This window comes from Macaca mulatta, chromosome 8 (genome assembly GCF_049350105.2).
Source record: "Macaca mulatta isolate MMU2019108-1 chromosome 8, T2T-MMU8v2.0, whole genome shotgun sequence".
In the NCBI taxonomy this organism is placed as follows: domain Eukaryota; kingdom Metazoa; phylum Chordata; class Mammalia; order Primates; family Cercopithecidae; genus Macaca; species Macaca mulatta.
Window position 1 is genome coordinate 7,335,273 of NC_133413.1, and position 16,249 is coordinate 7,351,521.

Below are 16,249 nucleotides of genomic sequence, written 5' to 3' on the forward strand. Positions count from 1 at the left end.
TCCTTTGAACATGTTTAGTTCTCATGGAACTTGTTAAATTTTCCCCAGGGGCAAGAAAAATAAGGGAGAATACTATTTTTTATGAGTCTCTGTTCGAAAGGTTTTGTATAATTTTAGGTCCTTTTATGGCTCCCTGGTTTAAAGTGCTTTCTTTAAAATTTGGTTATTAAGAATGGCCATGTTCTTGAAGTTGCTTTACATTGGTGTGGGTTGATTTTTTTTCAATCTCTGCAGCTTTGCCAGGGATTATTTTATATGACAGTGGAGTAAAGAGGTAACATCAACATTTAACAATTAAACCTCAGTGTTATATGAAACTGCCAGAATGTGTGTGAAAAGTGACCAATTTTTAAGGTTTAACGTGCACATAGCTTTTAATTTTACTGGAAAGAATCAAATTCTACTGATGCATTTATCCATTTCTTATAACATGTATATTCCAGTTTTCCCACACTTGGAGAACATTTCTTCCGGAAAAAAATCCCTTACATGCTGCATACAATGGGTGTCTCCAAGCATTTGCAGTTATGAAAAGTTTCAGTCCCTTCACAGTTCTCTTATCATGCTAGCATCATGTTTTATAGGATAATAATTTTGATGTAATATCTATTTTATCTTGCCAAGCAAATTAAGCTTTAAACCAACGTGTGTGTTTTTCCAAATGGCCTATCCAAAAATTGATTGAATTTCTAAAGGAAATATCTGTTAAGAACCATCACAGTTTAAAATATTTTTATAATGTCAGCGTACAAGGGTAATGACCCATTTTGTAAAACTCTTCTTATACAAACAGCCTAATCCTTAATTTTTGTGCTTCTTTTTTTTTTTTTTTTTTTTTAATTCTTCTGTTGTAGATTCCTAACTATTGCCAGTTGAAAAAATATTTAAGTTGGAGGTAAAACAATGACCAGCCACTTGTGTCTCAAAATTCATTGAAGTTTTGATCTCTTTGGAGTCAAGTTGGAACTGCTGTGAGGCCCAAACACCTATCTTCTCATTCATCTCGGTCGTTACCTCTCCAGGAGAGCCTGGTCTTTCCATAATGAGAATAGTGAATATGCTTCACTGATGTTTAAAGAGTCACATCCATGTATATCTGTTTCTCAAACATGCTTCTGAATTTCCATTCACTGTAAAACAGGACATACTGGGCATTGTAGAGTTTTCAGTTGGTTGTTCAGGCAACTTGACATTCAGCCACTTCTCTGTGCTGCCCACTACAGCCCTCCGCTGGGCAGCCTGCTCAAGGACTTTAACGTTGTGTCTGCTTTCAGACTGTTCAGGTCGTGGAGCAGAGTGTCTGACTTGGGCATTAGTGAGATAAAGACGAGACTGTAGGTAAGATGATGACTGTTTCTGTGATGTTCGTGTTGACCTTCGTTTGCTGATTTCTGACCTCAAAGCGGGTATTTCATAATGTGTGCTCCATGATCACCGGGCGCCACCAGTCTGTGCTCTTTAGACTCCTTTAGGCTGGTGTTGGTGCCACTGGGCACACAGTCTCACTTCTCTGCCCCTGCCATTGCGCACACATTTCGGAGTGCCTCTCTGTGCCTTGTGTACCAGCATTACTGTGCATGTGGCTTCACCATACTTATCTGCACACTAAGTTGTCAAGTCCCATTGCTGTTCTCTGTCTCCACTCTCATGGCATTTTAGAGGCAGAAAGTAAATTCCTGGTCAAGGTTGCCTATGCTATTACTTATGATAATTGCCACCAAATGGGTGAGGACAAGGCAAACACTCAGAGAATGCTGTGAATCTGATGTGTTTCCTGTAGAGGAGAGGAGAGTTGACTAACCATCCCACCTAACTCTGCCATCTCTAAACTTGACAACTAATCTTGACTTTGAGATTGAACACAATTGAATGTGTTTAAACTTCATAAAGACAGATTAAGTTTTGAAACCTTTTGGAATAAAACATCACAGTCACAAGTATCCATCATTTATGCTATTTGTATGACATATCATCATGGGAACACTTACCATTCACTGATTTTACAAGTATCTATGAAAGCCAATTATCTACCAGGCAGAGTTCTTCCAGGCTTTGAAGATACACAGTAAACACAACGGACAAAATACTGTTTGTATGAAGTTTCTTTTATATTGTTATAACCAAAGTTAGAATTTTAAACCCAGAGAAACTTAAAGAGGTAATAATTCTGAGAAACAAGATGTTTTTCCATTTAAGGTAATAAAAGAGTAATTTAGATCTTGGTTAAATCATTGTGGTTCTCATTTTCTGGAATAGTCACCCAGCAAATCTTTTAATTTTTTTTTCTTTTTTTTTTTTTTTTTTGAGACGGAGTCTCGCTCTGTGGCCCAGGCCGGAGTGCAGTGGCACGATATTGACTCACTGCAAGCTCCGCCTCCCAGGTTCCCGCCATTCTCCTGCCTCAGTCTCCTGAGTAGCTGGGACTACAGGCACCCACCACCACTCCCGGCTAATTTTTTTGTATTTTTAGTAGAGATGGGGTTTCACCGTGTTAGCCAGGATGGTCTCGATCTCCTGACCTCGTGATCCGCCCGCCTCAGCCTCCCAAAGTGCTGGGATTACAAGTGTGAGCCACCGCGCCCGGCCACAAATCTTTTAATTTTTTCTTTCAGTTACCAGTCACTCACTTACCTATAATTGAGTTCTTCACTTGAGAGATAGAAATGTTCATACAATGAGTAAGCCTCGTTCCCTTCCCAGTCTTTAAGGTGTATTTTAAGCACATAGCGTTGCTGATTAGTCAGTTGTGAAACAAACTCATTTCCCAGCCAATATTCTCCTGAAGGGTTACCAAATCCCTGTAACGCAAGTGGTTAAATTCAATTACTTCATGTAATTTTTTCTTTGTATATTTGAAGTGGATAGTCCGTCAACTTAACATAGAATAACTATCAAATAGCAGAAATTACTTCTGCTGCTGTGACAATTCAGGGTCCTCCCCAAAAGAAAATGGATTTTAAACAGGTCAGTTATTAGACACTAAGCTGCTGCTGGAAGATAATTTGTATTAGGATAATGAGAACTACTTGGGGAGCCACCAGCAGAAGCCTCAGCATAAACAGTTCCGTTCATGGGAATGTGAAGCACCATGAAACAGTTGGCTTACCAAAAAAACACTTGAGCCCACCTTTAAAAATAAGCTAAGCAGTGGCAGCCTTGTTTTTTCTTTTTTTTTTTTTTTCTTTGGAGAGAGAGTCTTACTCTGTCACCCAGGCAGGCTGGAGTGCAGTGGCATGATCTGGGCTCACTACAGCCTCTGCCTCCCGGGTTCAAGCGATTCTCCTGCCTCAGCCTCCTGAGTAGCTGGAATTCCAGGTGCTCACCACCACACCTGGCTAATATTTGTATTTTTAGTAGATACAGAGTTTCGCTATGTTGGCCAGCTGGTCTCAAACTCCTGACCTCAGGTGACCCATCTGCCTCGGCCTCCCGAAGTGCTGGGATTACAGGCATGAGCCACCGCACCTGGCTGCAGCTTTTGTTTTGATACAGTTTACCTTATATTGGCCATTCTTTAAAGAGGAGACTGAAACACCAATTTGAAGAACTAATTTGAACACCAATTTTAAAAGCCTGTAATCCCAGCACTTTGAGAGACCGAGGCGGGTAGATCACGAGATCAGGAGATCAAGACCATCCTGGCTAACACGATGAAACCCCGTCTCTACCAAAAAGAAAACTATGTCAAAAGTAATTGGTTAGTTTGGGATTGGTGTTTAAGGTTCCGCAGATCTTGAAAGCTATTTTTCACAAGGGAAATTCTTTTCTGATGCCTTAAAGAATGTCCATACCACTTTATATTCTTTCCAAGTCCTCTGAAAGTCAACGCTGCCGTCCTCACGTCGCTGAATAATTGTCCACCCGCCTCCACCAGCTTCCATGTCACAGTAGGCCTGCAAACGGAAATGCAGGGTATAAGTGACAGAGCCCCCATCCCCTTACGTAGCAGAAGCAGGAGGAATGTAGACCCCGAATACAGGACTCGGCCGAGAGGGTTCTCTGGGATACAAGGCACGGAGTAGAGCATCGGGGTTGTCTAAGAAAAAGATGGTTTCAAATAAATTGAAAGTGATGGATTTAAAATGATGGTGAAACATAAACAGTAACATAATATAAAGTGTTGATGAGAATGTGACTCGCTTGTCATCATCTGTTCCAGGGTAAAGACCCCACCCAGATGGCTGGCCCAGAGATTGCTATTTTTTAGAGATTCATCGTGAATGGCACATTTTGGCAGATTGGCCCCGAACCCCACATCTCCATCCTGTAGAAAACCATTGACTTGTGTTCACAGCCTTGAAACCTTTCATTAATTGCCAGCCCCTGCCAGCTCTGCAGAGAGCTATGTGAAGGGGATATGCTTTGATCATAGGGTTTGGAGGACTCTTGTTACATTCTCACACCGTGGGGCTGTTTGGCTTCCTTTATGTGCAATACTAATCAGATTCTTTGGTTCATCTCTGAGCACAAGGGCCTTGAGGCTCCAGTGTCCTGGTGCAAGGTGTGTGACCTGAGCTTGGCTTAGCAGCTTGGCCTCAAGGGCATGACTTCAGGCTTCTCTGTACATTGCTCATTGCCCACAGTTTTTCTCTAAGCAACTCTTTTTATTTCTGCTCTTAAACTGGCTCTGTGGGTTTAAACTTCGTCCAGAACACAGAATTCTTTCTTAAGCTAAGCACATGCATGCTCAATTTCAACTCAGCTGGAGTTTTATTATGAAATTAAAAACCCCTGAAAATAACATTACATAAATAGTTTTAAATAATAAGATTACAGTAGAACGAAACATGTTTTCCAGAAACCAAGATAAATTTTCTGCCACATACGAGGTAGGAAATATTGAAGTTAAGGTTCAAAACCAATTATAAATATTCTTCCTTTGTTGTGCCCCATGGTCTTCTTGAGAATAATGGAGGCGATTTGGCAGGGTAAGCTTCAACGCGCACTGTTCTCTGTTTATGAGTTAGAATCCTAGAGAGGAGAGCAGAAAGAGAACCGAGAGAGTGCTAGTCCTGTTCTTTCACTTCCTACATGAGGAAAGAGGGGTGCAGAGGAAGTGCAGTGGCTGCCTGATGCCTCATTGCCAGTGGAACCAGAGAACTGTCCCTGGAACAGCCTGGTCTGCAGGGGACTTCTCCCCAGCATGGTTCTGGTCTCTCTCCAGGAAGGTCACCCAGCTCGTATTGCCTTCCCCAATGGCGCTCATGTTTGGAAAGATAGGTGCCATTAATGAAAATTACATTTATTAAGAAGAAAAGTATTTCCTCATTTTAAATTAATCTGACGTAGAAAATCAGTCTGCTGAAGCTAACCCCTTATTATCACTCTGTATTGCTATGATTATTATCATTGCTACACACCACTCTCATCCAAGCACTCTGCCAGATACTTTGTGTATATTATCTATAATCTCACAACAACGCTGCTGTACTATCATAATTCTGCATTTTTGAAAGAAGAAAAGATTTAGTAAAGTTAGATTAATTTGATCAGTTACTCACCTACTAAGTGATATATAGGATTTGAATAAGGTCTCTTTAATTCCTGTTATGTTTTTTTCCACTGACATAATGCTGCCAAAAACAGAGAAACCTGACCCTTTGGTAAATAGGCCAAAAGTCCCTCAACACAGTTCCAAGTTTAAATCAGTTCATGAATAATACTGCCTCTTATTTTCCTGTGGTCAACAAAATGGTCAGTGCTGCTCACTTCTATCAATATGTCTTTTTAAAAATCTATTTCATAAACCAGCTGAATAAGCTAAGTTGGTTTGAGAATTCATGTATGTATATTGAAATTGATTCTGTATCCTAAATGGTATGCTCTTGGGTTGAAAGCATTGATATGGTTCTTGGTGAGCCTATCCTTGCTCCAAGAATATTTGATTCTTCAGTGTCAAAATCACTGCTATGAAGTTACCAATACTTAAATACATGTTCTGTCTTGTTCAGAGAACAAGTTTATCTTGTTATGGAAGTCAGAGGCAAGACTCTCAAATGTCTAAGAGTCACTGCCAGCACATAAATGATTTGAGCCATATCAGTATTCGCTTTGATTCCATTAGTGATGATGATAAGGTTATTAGAACACTTTCTTAGTACTTCATCCAGGTTTTTAGAAAAAAGAATAGAGGATTTGTAAAAACTGGAGTATTATGGTTAATTGGACTATAAAACTTGCAGAGAAAGATAGTGTTCAAATAGTTATCCACCCAGCCAGAAGATACTGAGTAAAAGTGCTGAAATTGATTATATCAGGATCAGAAAAACAGAAGTCCTCAGATACTTCCCAAGACCTTACCACTCCAATTACAACAAATCTAAGGGCAGTTAATATTTTTAATCTGTCCGCTGCTGCATGGTGCAGGAACCTGATATCTTTCTATAAAGCTTGATGTTTTTCAGCAAATAATACTTGACTTGCTTCAACTCTGAGGCAATGATTAAGTGACGGGTTAAATAGCAAACATAGAGACAAACATTAGGAGTCAGGTGTCCTGTGAAATTTAGGGAAGGAAATAACCATGTCTCTAGCAAAAGCATACATGCTTTTGATACATGTCATCTGGCAGTCTCTCTCTTGTACAAGAACCTAATGAATTTTTCAAAACTAAAGCTGCAATATATTGGCCTTTTAGGAAAAGATCTGCTCAAAGACCAATTGAACATTCTTTTCTTGAATTAGATAAACCAGGGCAGAATCGGGTCCCCTACCAGGCAGAGAAATTTTCTGGTAGTCTTCAAAGGCAGTGAAAATGGTGACCACTCCCATTTCCTGTCCCAAGTTCTACCCCAGGGGCTGTCCCTGTGTTGTCACAACCCCCAAGGTTGAGGGTATCATTGTGGTGTTACAGATGGGGAAACTGAGCTCTCAGAAGGGTTAAATGACTTGCCCAGAGCCACAAATGGCAGAGCCAGAATTTACATCCAAGCCTATGTATCTCTCCCCGGATCAGATTGTGAGTTATGGAGTCTTAAGTCGGGAAGGGAATTTAGAGGTAACAATTGACAACATTTATTTTCAAGATGAGAAAATTGAGGTTTTGAAAGCTTACTGTTCCCTGCTGAGGAAATGAGTTTCTCTTATAGCAAGTGTTTAAAGGCAATAGAAATCCTAAAGTTTCCAACCATGACCTGAGGCTCATATAATCCCAGAGTACTATGTATTTTCCTCTTTCTGCAGAATATTTCAGTCATTCTGGGGGCCGTGGGGTGGGACAGTGCACTGGGGTGGGAAGCTTGCACTTAGGCTGAGAAACTTAGATGCAACAACGTGATGGGGCTGCACGGTTAGCGGCTGTCCCTCTGCATCGGTGTCCATGGCATCCCCATTTCACACGCATCCTCTGTCCCCCCTCTTGACACTCCTGTACCCTAGGCCAAGAACATGGCAACATCTGGTGACAGACAATGGCATGCACAGACTTGTCATGAAAACCACATAGCAAAAGAGATTGAAAGGCTTAGCCTAGAGTCTGTTCATTGCCTTCTCATCTGCAGCAGACTGTGTTGTTTGTGAGTTTGTTCCCTTCCTTCCCTGTTGTATCGCTTCTACAGCGTTAGGGACATTAACTAATTTTCAGGGTTGATCTAACATAGCATGAATGAATTAGAAAGGTTTCTTTGGAAAGCATTATGTTGAATAGCACAGTATTTATCTTTTCCATTCATAATCAAGATACATGTTACTGTTTCAACTTCCAGGTCTTTAAAACCCTAATGCTTGTATTTTTAAAGTGTTTTTCTTTGATACTGTGTTAAATACTTAGGATAATACTCAGTTTAAAGAGATAATACTTCCAAAAGCCTCGAAAATTTCCATTTGGGTACAGTATCCAGTGTATTCTCTGTAGTTATTTGTGTTGGTTCAATATGTAGCTGCTTTTATATTTATATGCAAATGTATTTATAGACATTTAATATATACAGTTATCCAGTAGTTACATAACCCTTCACCACACTGATTCTCATGTAATATCATTCTGCTCTATCAAATGTTTAAGAGAAGCCACATTGAAATATTCTCCAAAAGTGATTTTTTTTCTTTTTCTCATCTAAAAGTCAGTATCTCCCAAAACACCTTCAGGAGACAGGCTCTCTGAGTGAGGCTGCAGAACTAGGAATGACTGAGGTAAGCTGTGTTGTGGCTTTGCCTGTCGTGAGTACCTGCAGTCAACTCACAATACAAGCAATAATTGAACATATGCCTTGAAGCGAACTCCCTGCTTGAGAAGAAAATGAACGCTGTCTTTATGGTGTGTTTCGAGTCTTCCAGACTGCGTTAGATGAGGTTAGAATCGCCTGCCCCAGAGGTTCTCATGGTGTGGACCTCAGAATCCTGCGTGTCCCCGAGACCATGTCAGCAAGTCCACTGGTTGAAACTGTTTTCACGATGCTGACACCGCTGGTCTGTGGCACTGTGTTAGCGTCTGCTCAGCTAGAGCAAAAACCACGGTGGGTAAAACTGCCATCCTCGCGTGAGGCAGGGCAGCGGTAGCAAACTGTACAAGTCACTATGCAGTCACTCATGAAAAAGAACACTCATATCACTGAAAAATGACTTTGGCATGGCAATAGAAATTATTAATTTCATGAAACCTCTATGGCTGATGCTCTATGGTTATTCGAACTTCAGTTTTTGGAAGATACTTTCTTTAAAATTAATGAAATGAGTCTGACACCTCAGGAAAAACAGCTGACAGTATGTGTTATTCAAGCAAAATGCAAGGAGAACATATTTCTTGCCGAAGATAAGATGGACAGTTCTATGTCGTTCATATGCAGCGTCTGTATTTCCTGCACAGCAACGGAACTTAGAGCCCTTGGCAAGCGCTCTAGGTGAAGTGGCTGCCCAGTAACTATGGCTTTGTACTGTGTGGGGCAGGGAAGATCTTTGGGGAGAGACTTCTGCTGTTTGGTTCCTCACTCTCTAAAGCGGCCTGCCTAGAGCCCGGGAGTCAGTAAGGGGAGACGAACACCTCACCTTGACCTCTTCTGTAGAGTTGGGGAGTGTTAACGTGTAGACGCCATTCGTGGTGTGTCCTGATTTGAACACTTCAGCACAGTCTCTGAAGCTGATTTGTTCTTCCTTAGCAACAGTGGGGTCCTTAGCTGCTTTTAAAAAATAGTAAGGCATTTAAACGGAGTTCACGAAAAGACAAAGACTTGTTATTTCAAGACCCAATCGTTTGGAGAGTTTTATTACTTTGGAATTCTTAAGTAAGCAAAAGGCTGTGCCACTTTTTTAACCTTTCTAGAAAGTTTGCTTTCAGACTGTTTTCTTATTAATTCTGAAAAGATTAACACTTACTTTTTGGTCATTAATTCCATGTAATTAAAATACTTCAAATAATCCAAACTTCCTTTGTTGATCATCAATTATATGTAATGAAAATACTTCACAGTCACATAAATTAAATTATTACTTTTTGAAGATCTTTCATCTTGAACAGAATAGGGTAAACTTAGTATGGAAGAATTTAAAAAGAATGTCCCTAAACACTGTTATCTGTATCACGACCCCATTGCCTGTCCCTTCAGGCCATTATCCCACTGAGGACATAGTGCGGTGCAGTGGCACAATCTCAGCTCACTGCAACCTCCTCCCTCCCAGGTTTAAGTGATTCTCCTGCCTCAGCCTCCCGAGTAGCTGGGATTGCAGGTGCCCACCACCACGCCCAGCTAATTTTTGTATTTTTAGTAGAGACTGTGTTTCACCATGTTGGCCAGGCTGGTCTTGAACTCCTGACCTCAAGTGATCTTCCTGCCTCAGCCTCCCAAAGTGCTGGAATTACAGGCGTGAACCACCACACCTGGCCCTTCCCTCCAATATGTAAGAGAAGCTGCAAAGTAAAACAATAATAAGGAAGGCAAAATGTGCTTAAGAACCTGGCAAGATAAGGGAACTAGTATCTCTTAAGTGCCAGTTTATGCCACTCACTGGGAGTATTATCTCATTTAATCTTAATTGCCATCCCATGGGTCTGATATTATTTTTCCCAAGTAAAACCTAAATAAATTAATATCCACTGTGGTTTAGTAATTTGCCTAGTCTTATCCTTCTAATTAGTGATGGAACTAACTAAAAGTAGGCTCTTTACTGCTATGAATCCAAAGTATGTTTGGGGTGTTTCCTTCATAATAATTAGTATAACATATATTTCCCCTTCTCTTCTTCCTTCATTTTAATTGGCAGATATTTCACATGAAATATATGAGAAATAGTGCCTTTTCTGAAAGATAAATTTTTTAGTCTTTTGAGAGTTTTACTGACTAAAGGTTATTAAAGCTGAAGAAAACATGATATGTAAACTTACAGTTTGATGTGGACATCATAGTCAGTAAGTTATTAACTGTCTCCATGAGATCATGTTGCTGCTTTTGAAGAACTGAATTATTCACCGTGGCAGTCACTATTTTTTTTTCTAGTTCTTCAATGATGGAATTTTGCTTGGATACTAACACCTGCAGCTGATCTTTCTCTTCTTTGATTGACTGTAGTTGGATGATGTGCTTGTCTTCCATAGCTAGCACCTTCTTTTCTAGGAAACTTGTAGGGAAAAGAATTGTTAGTTAGTGAAGGCTATTCTAATGAAATATTTTATATTTATTGAATTTCTACTTCTCCAAGGCACTCTGTTAAGATATTGTGGTGGTTATAAAGTAATAAGATGTTACCAGAGCCCTAAGGAATCTCTGAAACTTGCTGAGAAGATTAGATATATAAATGTGTGTATATATGTAAACATATAAGCATGTATGTATGTACATGCAGACTTATGCATACACACAAGAAAAGGTACCCCATCTGGCCCAGGATAGGTGGGACATAGGTGATACATGTATTAGATGCCAAGCGTTCAGAAGAAGGGTGCTGCTCTTTCAAGCTTAGTGCTCATGATGTGCTTTTTTGAGAAGGGAGAGTTTCAACGGGGCTGGACCCTTGGGTAGGATATTAGCTGTCTCCTAAACTATTTATATTTTAATATTAATCCTAATGATAATAATAGCACTTAATGCTATGTGAGAAATACTCCTTCATCAGGAGGTGAATACTTCTCTCAGACTCAAGTCCTGGCTTACCAGCCCTGCGACTTGGAACAGTTTACTTAGTCATCCTATGCATTAATGTCCTCACCTGTAAATTAGGATAATATTACTTAGGTCATGGGGTTGGTCTGAGGAACAAATGAGTTTTAAAATGTAAATACTTAGACTAGCTGCTGCCACACAGTAACACTCAATGGATGTTTGTTAAAATTAATATTAACATTATTATCCCCATTTCCAATGAGGAAATTGAAACTTAGAGACATTGAGGGCCGGGCTCAGTCGCTCACGCCTGTAATCCCAGCACTTTGGGAGGCTGAGGCAGGTGGATCACTTGAGGCTAGGAGCTCGAGACTAGGCTGGCCAGCATGGAGAAACCCTGTCTCTACTAAAAATAGAAACATTAGCTAAGTGTGGTGGTGCATGAATGTAATCCCAGCTACTCGGGAGGCTGAGGCAGGAGAACTGCTTGAACCCCGGAGGTGGAGTTGCAGTGAGCTGAGATTATGCCATTGTAGTCCAGCCTGGGCGACAGAGCGAGACATCGTCTCCAAAAAAAGAAAAGAAACGTAGAGACAATGAATCACATTCCTAAAGTCACACACAGCAGGTGGCAGGGGCAGAATCCAATCCCAGAACTTTCTGACTCTGAAATCTGCTTCTCTCCTTCTTTTAATGTGGCCCGCTTCCTTCTCTAAAAAATCTAACCAGCACTATCGCATGTACTTAACACCTAATAGTTAACATGTGAGCTGGGCCCTTGGAAAGCTTTTTTTTCCTTTCCTTTTTTTTTTTTTTTTTTTTTTTCCTTTGTTTTGAGTTGGAGTCTCGCTCTGTCACCCAGACTGGAGTGCAAGGGCACCATCTCGGCTCACTGCAACCCCCATCTCCCGGGTTCAAGCGATTTTCCTGCCTCGGTCTCCCAAGTAGCTGGGACTACAGGTGCATGTCACCATGCCAGGCTAATTTTTTGTGTTTTTAGTAGAGACAGGCTTTCACCATGTTAGCCAGGATAGTCTCGATCTCCTGACCTCATGATCCGCCTGCCTCTGCCTCCCAAAGTGCTGGGATTACAGGCGTGAGCCACCGCGCCTGGCCGAAAAGCTTTTTAAACATTATTTAGAGAGCTGGTAAAATTATGCCATGTAAGTCCTAAGATATTTTGTTAATGGTTATATAGTTTGCCTTTCTAATTTCAACTTATAAACATACGTCACCATAAATATGTTCAATGAAGAGCATACCACTTTTAAACTAAAAATAGTTCCTGTCCATTAAGCCAGAGGAAACAAATCCAAGAGAGTAGAGGCCATGTATTTGAGAATGTTAACTGTTTCCCAGGAACAAACTCAAAGACATACATAGTCAAGGTACTTGGCAGGTTCTTTTTTGGTTTTTTTTTGAGACAGAGTCTCGCGCTGTTGCCTGGGCTTTTGTGCAGTGGCACAATCTCGGCTGGCTGCAACCTCTACCTCCCAGGTTCAAACAGTTCTGCTTCAGCCCCCCAAGTAGTTAGGATTACAGGCGCACTACCAGGCCCAGCTAATTTTCTGTATTTTTAGTAGAGATGTGGTTTCATTATGTTGGCCAGGCTGGTCTCGAACTCCTGACTTCCTGAGATGTCCACCTCGGCCTCCCAAAGTGCTGGGATTACAGGCGTGAGCCACCGTGCCTGGCCAGCATTTTTTTCTTTTTTTTTAATAAGGTAGAAGAGGAAAATTGGATAGCCTGACACTATATTATTCAGCACCTAAAGAGGCTTTCTGTGATCACTGCAGGAAAAGCAGCAACTAAAGATGTTTCAGTATCTTCACTTTGTTTGTACAAGGCCAGTAAATAAAGCTTTCAAAATATAGACACTTTTAAAAATAGTAAAACAGTGACCAGATGTCAGATTCCTCTCTTGGACATTTTCCTTCCAATATAAAGTTTATTACACACGAATTTGCATATTGCAAGGTTTTGTTTTAAAGGAAGGGGACCTCATATTCCCTTTTTTTGAGTCCCGTATAAGTCAGCTCTCTTATTTAATAATGAAATATATCAATGATGGCATCTTTATGTTTCAGAATTATGTTCTGGCTACTAACAAGTGAATGTTCTATACATTTCACTAACTTTTCTACTAACTATACATTCTACTAACAATGTTCTATGCATTTCACTAGCTTTTCTGAAACGGCATATGAAGAGCAGAGAAAAATTATTTTCCCACTTAGTTGATAAAGAAACCTTGAACCGGCCATTTAACACTACTGTGAATTATCTGAAGCCTCCGGAATCACTTTGCACTTACTTTCCTAGGAACCGAAAGCATGTGAAATTGACAGGCACGTTTCACTGAGGGATAGTTGGGTTCAGATCATGTCTTACCTTCCATTTATCTTTAACAGAGAGGTACTGAACACCTACCATGTACAAGGTGTTTTTTAGGGTTTTGGAGAAAAATCAAGAAATGAAAGCATTATGAACCATAGTCTTAAGACTGTGGAAATTTAGATGTTTTGATGGTCTTCACATCATCAAGCTAAAAAGACGAGGCTATTAATCTCTCCCTTGAGGAAAAACTACCCTTGTGGCCATGTAAGTTCTGTAAATAGAAGTTATCACAGGGAATACATATGAAGATCACGGTTTCACTGAAGAGAAAATGGAGACCGTGAGAAGTCACCTTTGGTGTCATGAGCACCTTCAGGCGAAAGGAGGGAGCCTTGGGCTGGGAATCCCACCTCTGCACATTTCTGCCTGTGTCACATGGGCAGCCACCCTGCTGTGGACCTCAGAGGCATGTCTGTCTCGGTGCATATCTATCTAAATAAAGCTCTATGTAAAATGAAGGCATTCGATTTGATGACCTCTCGGGCCCCTTTTAGTTCAAACGATCTGTAAATCCACCTTTTTTTGACAGTAACGTTTTCTGAACCTTTAACCCTGTAAACAATATTAACCAGCCAAGGAACTGCCTACCCATTACATATTTCACCCATAAGCAATAACAATCAGTATTAATAATTATTATTAGATATTCAGTTGTAGCTCTTAAATGTATTCCAGCCCCCTGATCATTGTAAATCAGGATGTAATTTTGGAGAGATGGGGGTCTCTCTTTGTTGCCCAGGTTGGTATCAAACTCCTGGGCTCAAGTGATCCGCCTGCCTCAGCCACCCAAATAGGAGGGATTACAGGTGTGTGCCATGACACCTGGCTAATTTTTTTATTTTTTGTAGAAATGAGTTCTCATTATGTTGCCCTGGCTGGTCTCAAACTCCTGGCCTCAAGAAATCCTACCAGTTTGGCTTCCCAAAGTGCTGGCATTACAGGCATGAGCCACTGTGCCTGGCTGGAATCTATTTTATAAAGAAAGCAATTGCTCTTTTGGGGAATTATAAAAGATTATTTAAAATGTGGTTTGTCCAATGTGAAATACCATTTGCATATTTTTGTAATGATATTCTTGCAAATAAAATCATAGGCCAATCAGAATTTAAGGGAGAAAACACAGCATACAGAACTCATATACCTGTAAAATCATCAACACTATTTTCTTTTTTAATTATTTATAGCTGTTGATGAAAACCTTTTTATTTCATTTTGTATCTGTGATGAAAGAGAATATGGTTTCTACAGCTGTGAGAAAAAGCTTATTCTTCCTACAGGCATAGTTGAAAGTCAATATGATTGGACAAATATTTGCAAAGATGATGTTTGGGGGACATAATTGACCCAAATTGGTAGTTTTCACATTGTGGCGTGCTAAATTTGAAACCCAATTGGGGAAACAGTATTCAGTATTAGGGTATGTTCTACAAACTGGACATATCCTAGGTTTGTCACGAACATCACTGTATAACAGGCAAGAGAAAAGTAATCTCCAGCTCCTATGTGTTCCGGGAATCACTGCAGCATGTTGGAGAGAACATTACTAAGTAAAACTATTTTAAGAAAATGAGGCCGGGTACGGTGGCTCACGCCTGTAATCCCAGCACTTTAGGAGGCTGCCGCGGGCAGACTGCTTGAATTCAGGAGTTTGAGACCAGCCTGGGCAACATGGCAAAACCTCATCTCTACTAAAAAAAAAAAAAAAAAAAAAATACAGAAAATCAGCTGGGTGTGTGACACATGCCTGTAGTCCCAGCTACTCAGGAGGCTGACATAGGAGAATCACCTGAGCCCAGGAGATGGAGGATGCAGTAAGCTGAGATGGCACGACTGCACTCCAGCCAGGGCAACCAGAGTGAGACCCTGTCTCAAAAGAAAAACAGAAAAGAAAATGAAATTAGCCGGATTGTTATATCTCAATGATTCGTCTCAAATGTTCATTTACTCTTTGTAGAGGAGAAATCTGAAACATGAAAGAAAAATGTTTGAATTTTAAAAATCGATTTGCTTTTCAAAACCCTAAATCAACTTAAACTTGATATCCAAAGAACAGAAAGAATTATTTCAGCTTAGTTCTTGATTAACAGTAAAGAACAATTATTGAACAAGAAGTTTATCATTTTTGGTTAAGAATAAAGAATTGTTTCAATTGTCCAATAGGATATATTGTTATAGCCATGTTCCATGTTGTATATACATGTCTTGATTAAAAACAGGGAAATAGGCATGCCAGGTATGTGCGTAAAGTTATCCTCTTATGTCCCAAGAGGAACAGACCTATGAAAACAGTCCCCACCTATCACCTACAATTTTTTTTCTATTGTTAATCTTGAGATTTTGCTATATTTTATTTAAATATTAATATAATCATGTTTAATAATAATTTTTGGTTTTACTTTATCATGTGTTCGAAGAGGAAGCATTGGATCATAAAATGTGCGTTGGCTTACAGTATAAGTGTATCTTTCATACTGTAGATCATTCTGCATTGAACGAAGCTAAGTCCCCAAGGGCAAAGGATCTTGGTCAAGTTAATACTGAAATAAAACGCTTGGGCCAGTGGTCCTTTCACTCCACAACACTAGCTATATTTTTAAAATGGATTAGCATGTATAATACTGAGGCAGGGCTTGGAGGATTACTGTAAGAGGATCTTTAAGGGGCCAGAGAATGAAAGGTAAAATCCAGGACTGTGTTAGGAGATCTGTGCCTGTGCAAGAATTTTCTCTAAGCCCTCTCCCTTCTCCTCCCTCATGAGGTTTCTGACCCTTACACTAGACATGAAGAAACTCAGCATTCTGATAATTCATCATTTGAGACTG

At 40.2% G+C, this 16,249-nt stretch overlaps 2 protein-coding genes across 3 annotated transcripts in view; one reads left to right on the plus strand and one right to left on the minus strand.

Moving 5' to 3' along the window:
- Positions 1-16,249, plus strand: part of MCPH1 (microcephalin 1) — a 236,674-nt gene that overhangs the window by 102,429 nt on the left and 117,996 nt on the right.
- ANGPT2 (angiopoietin 2) overlaps positions 1-16,249 on the minus strand; it is a 61,149-nt gene that overhangs the window by 8,562 nt on the left and 36,338 nt on the right. Inside the window, exons 4-7 of one of the 2 annotated variants that reach the window (XM_001097949.4) lie at positions 10,316-10,548; positions 8,983-9,110; positions 3,792-3,893; positions 2,632-2,798 (exon numbers count right to left, since the gene is read on the minus strand). In XM_001097949.4, coding sequence (XP_001097949.1) covers positions 2,632-2,798; positions 3,792-3,893; positions 8,983-9,110; positions 10,316-10,548 — 630 coding nt within the window. Of the gene's footprint in view, positions 1-2,631; positions 2,799-3,791; positions 3,894-8,982; positions 9,114-10,315; positions 10,549-16,249 lie in introns of both variants that reach the window. The other variant, XM_001097757.5, reaches the window with a different exon arrangement.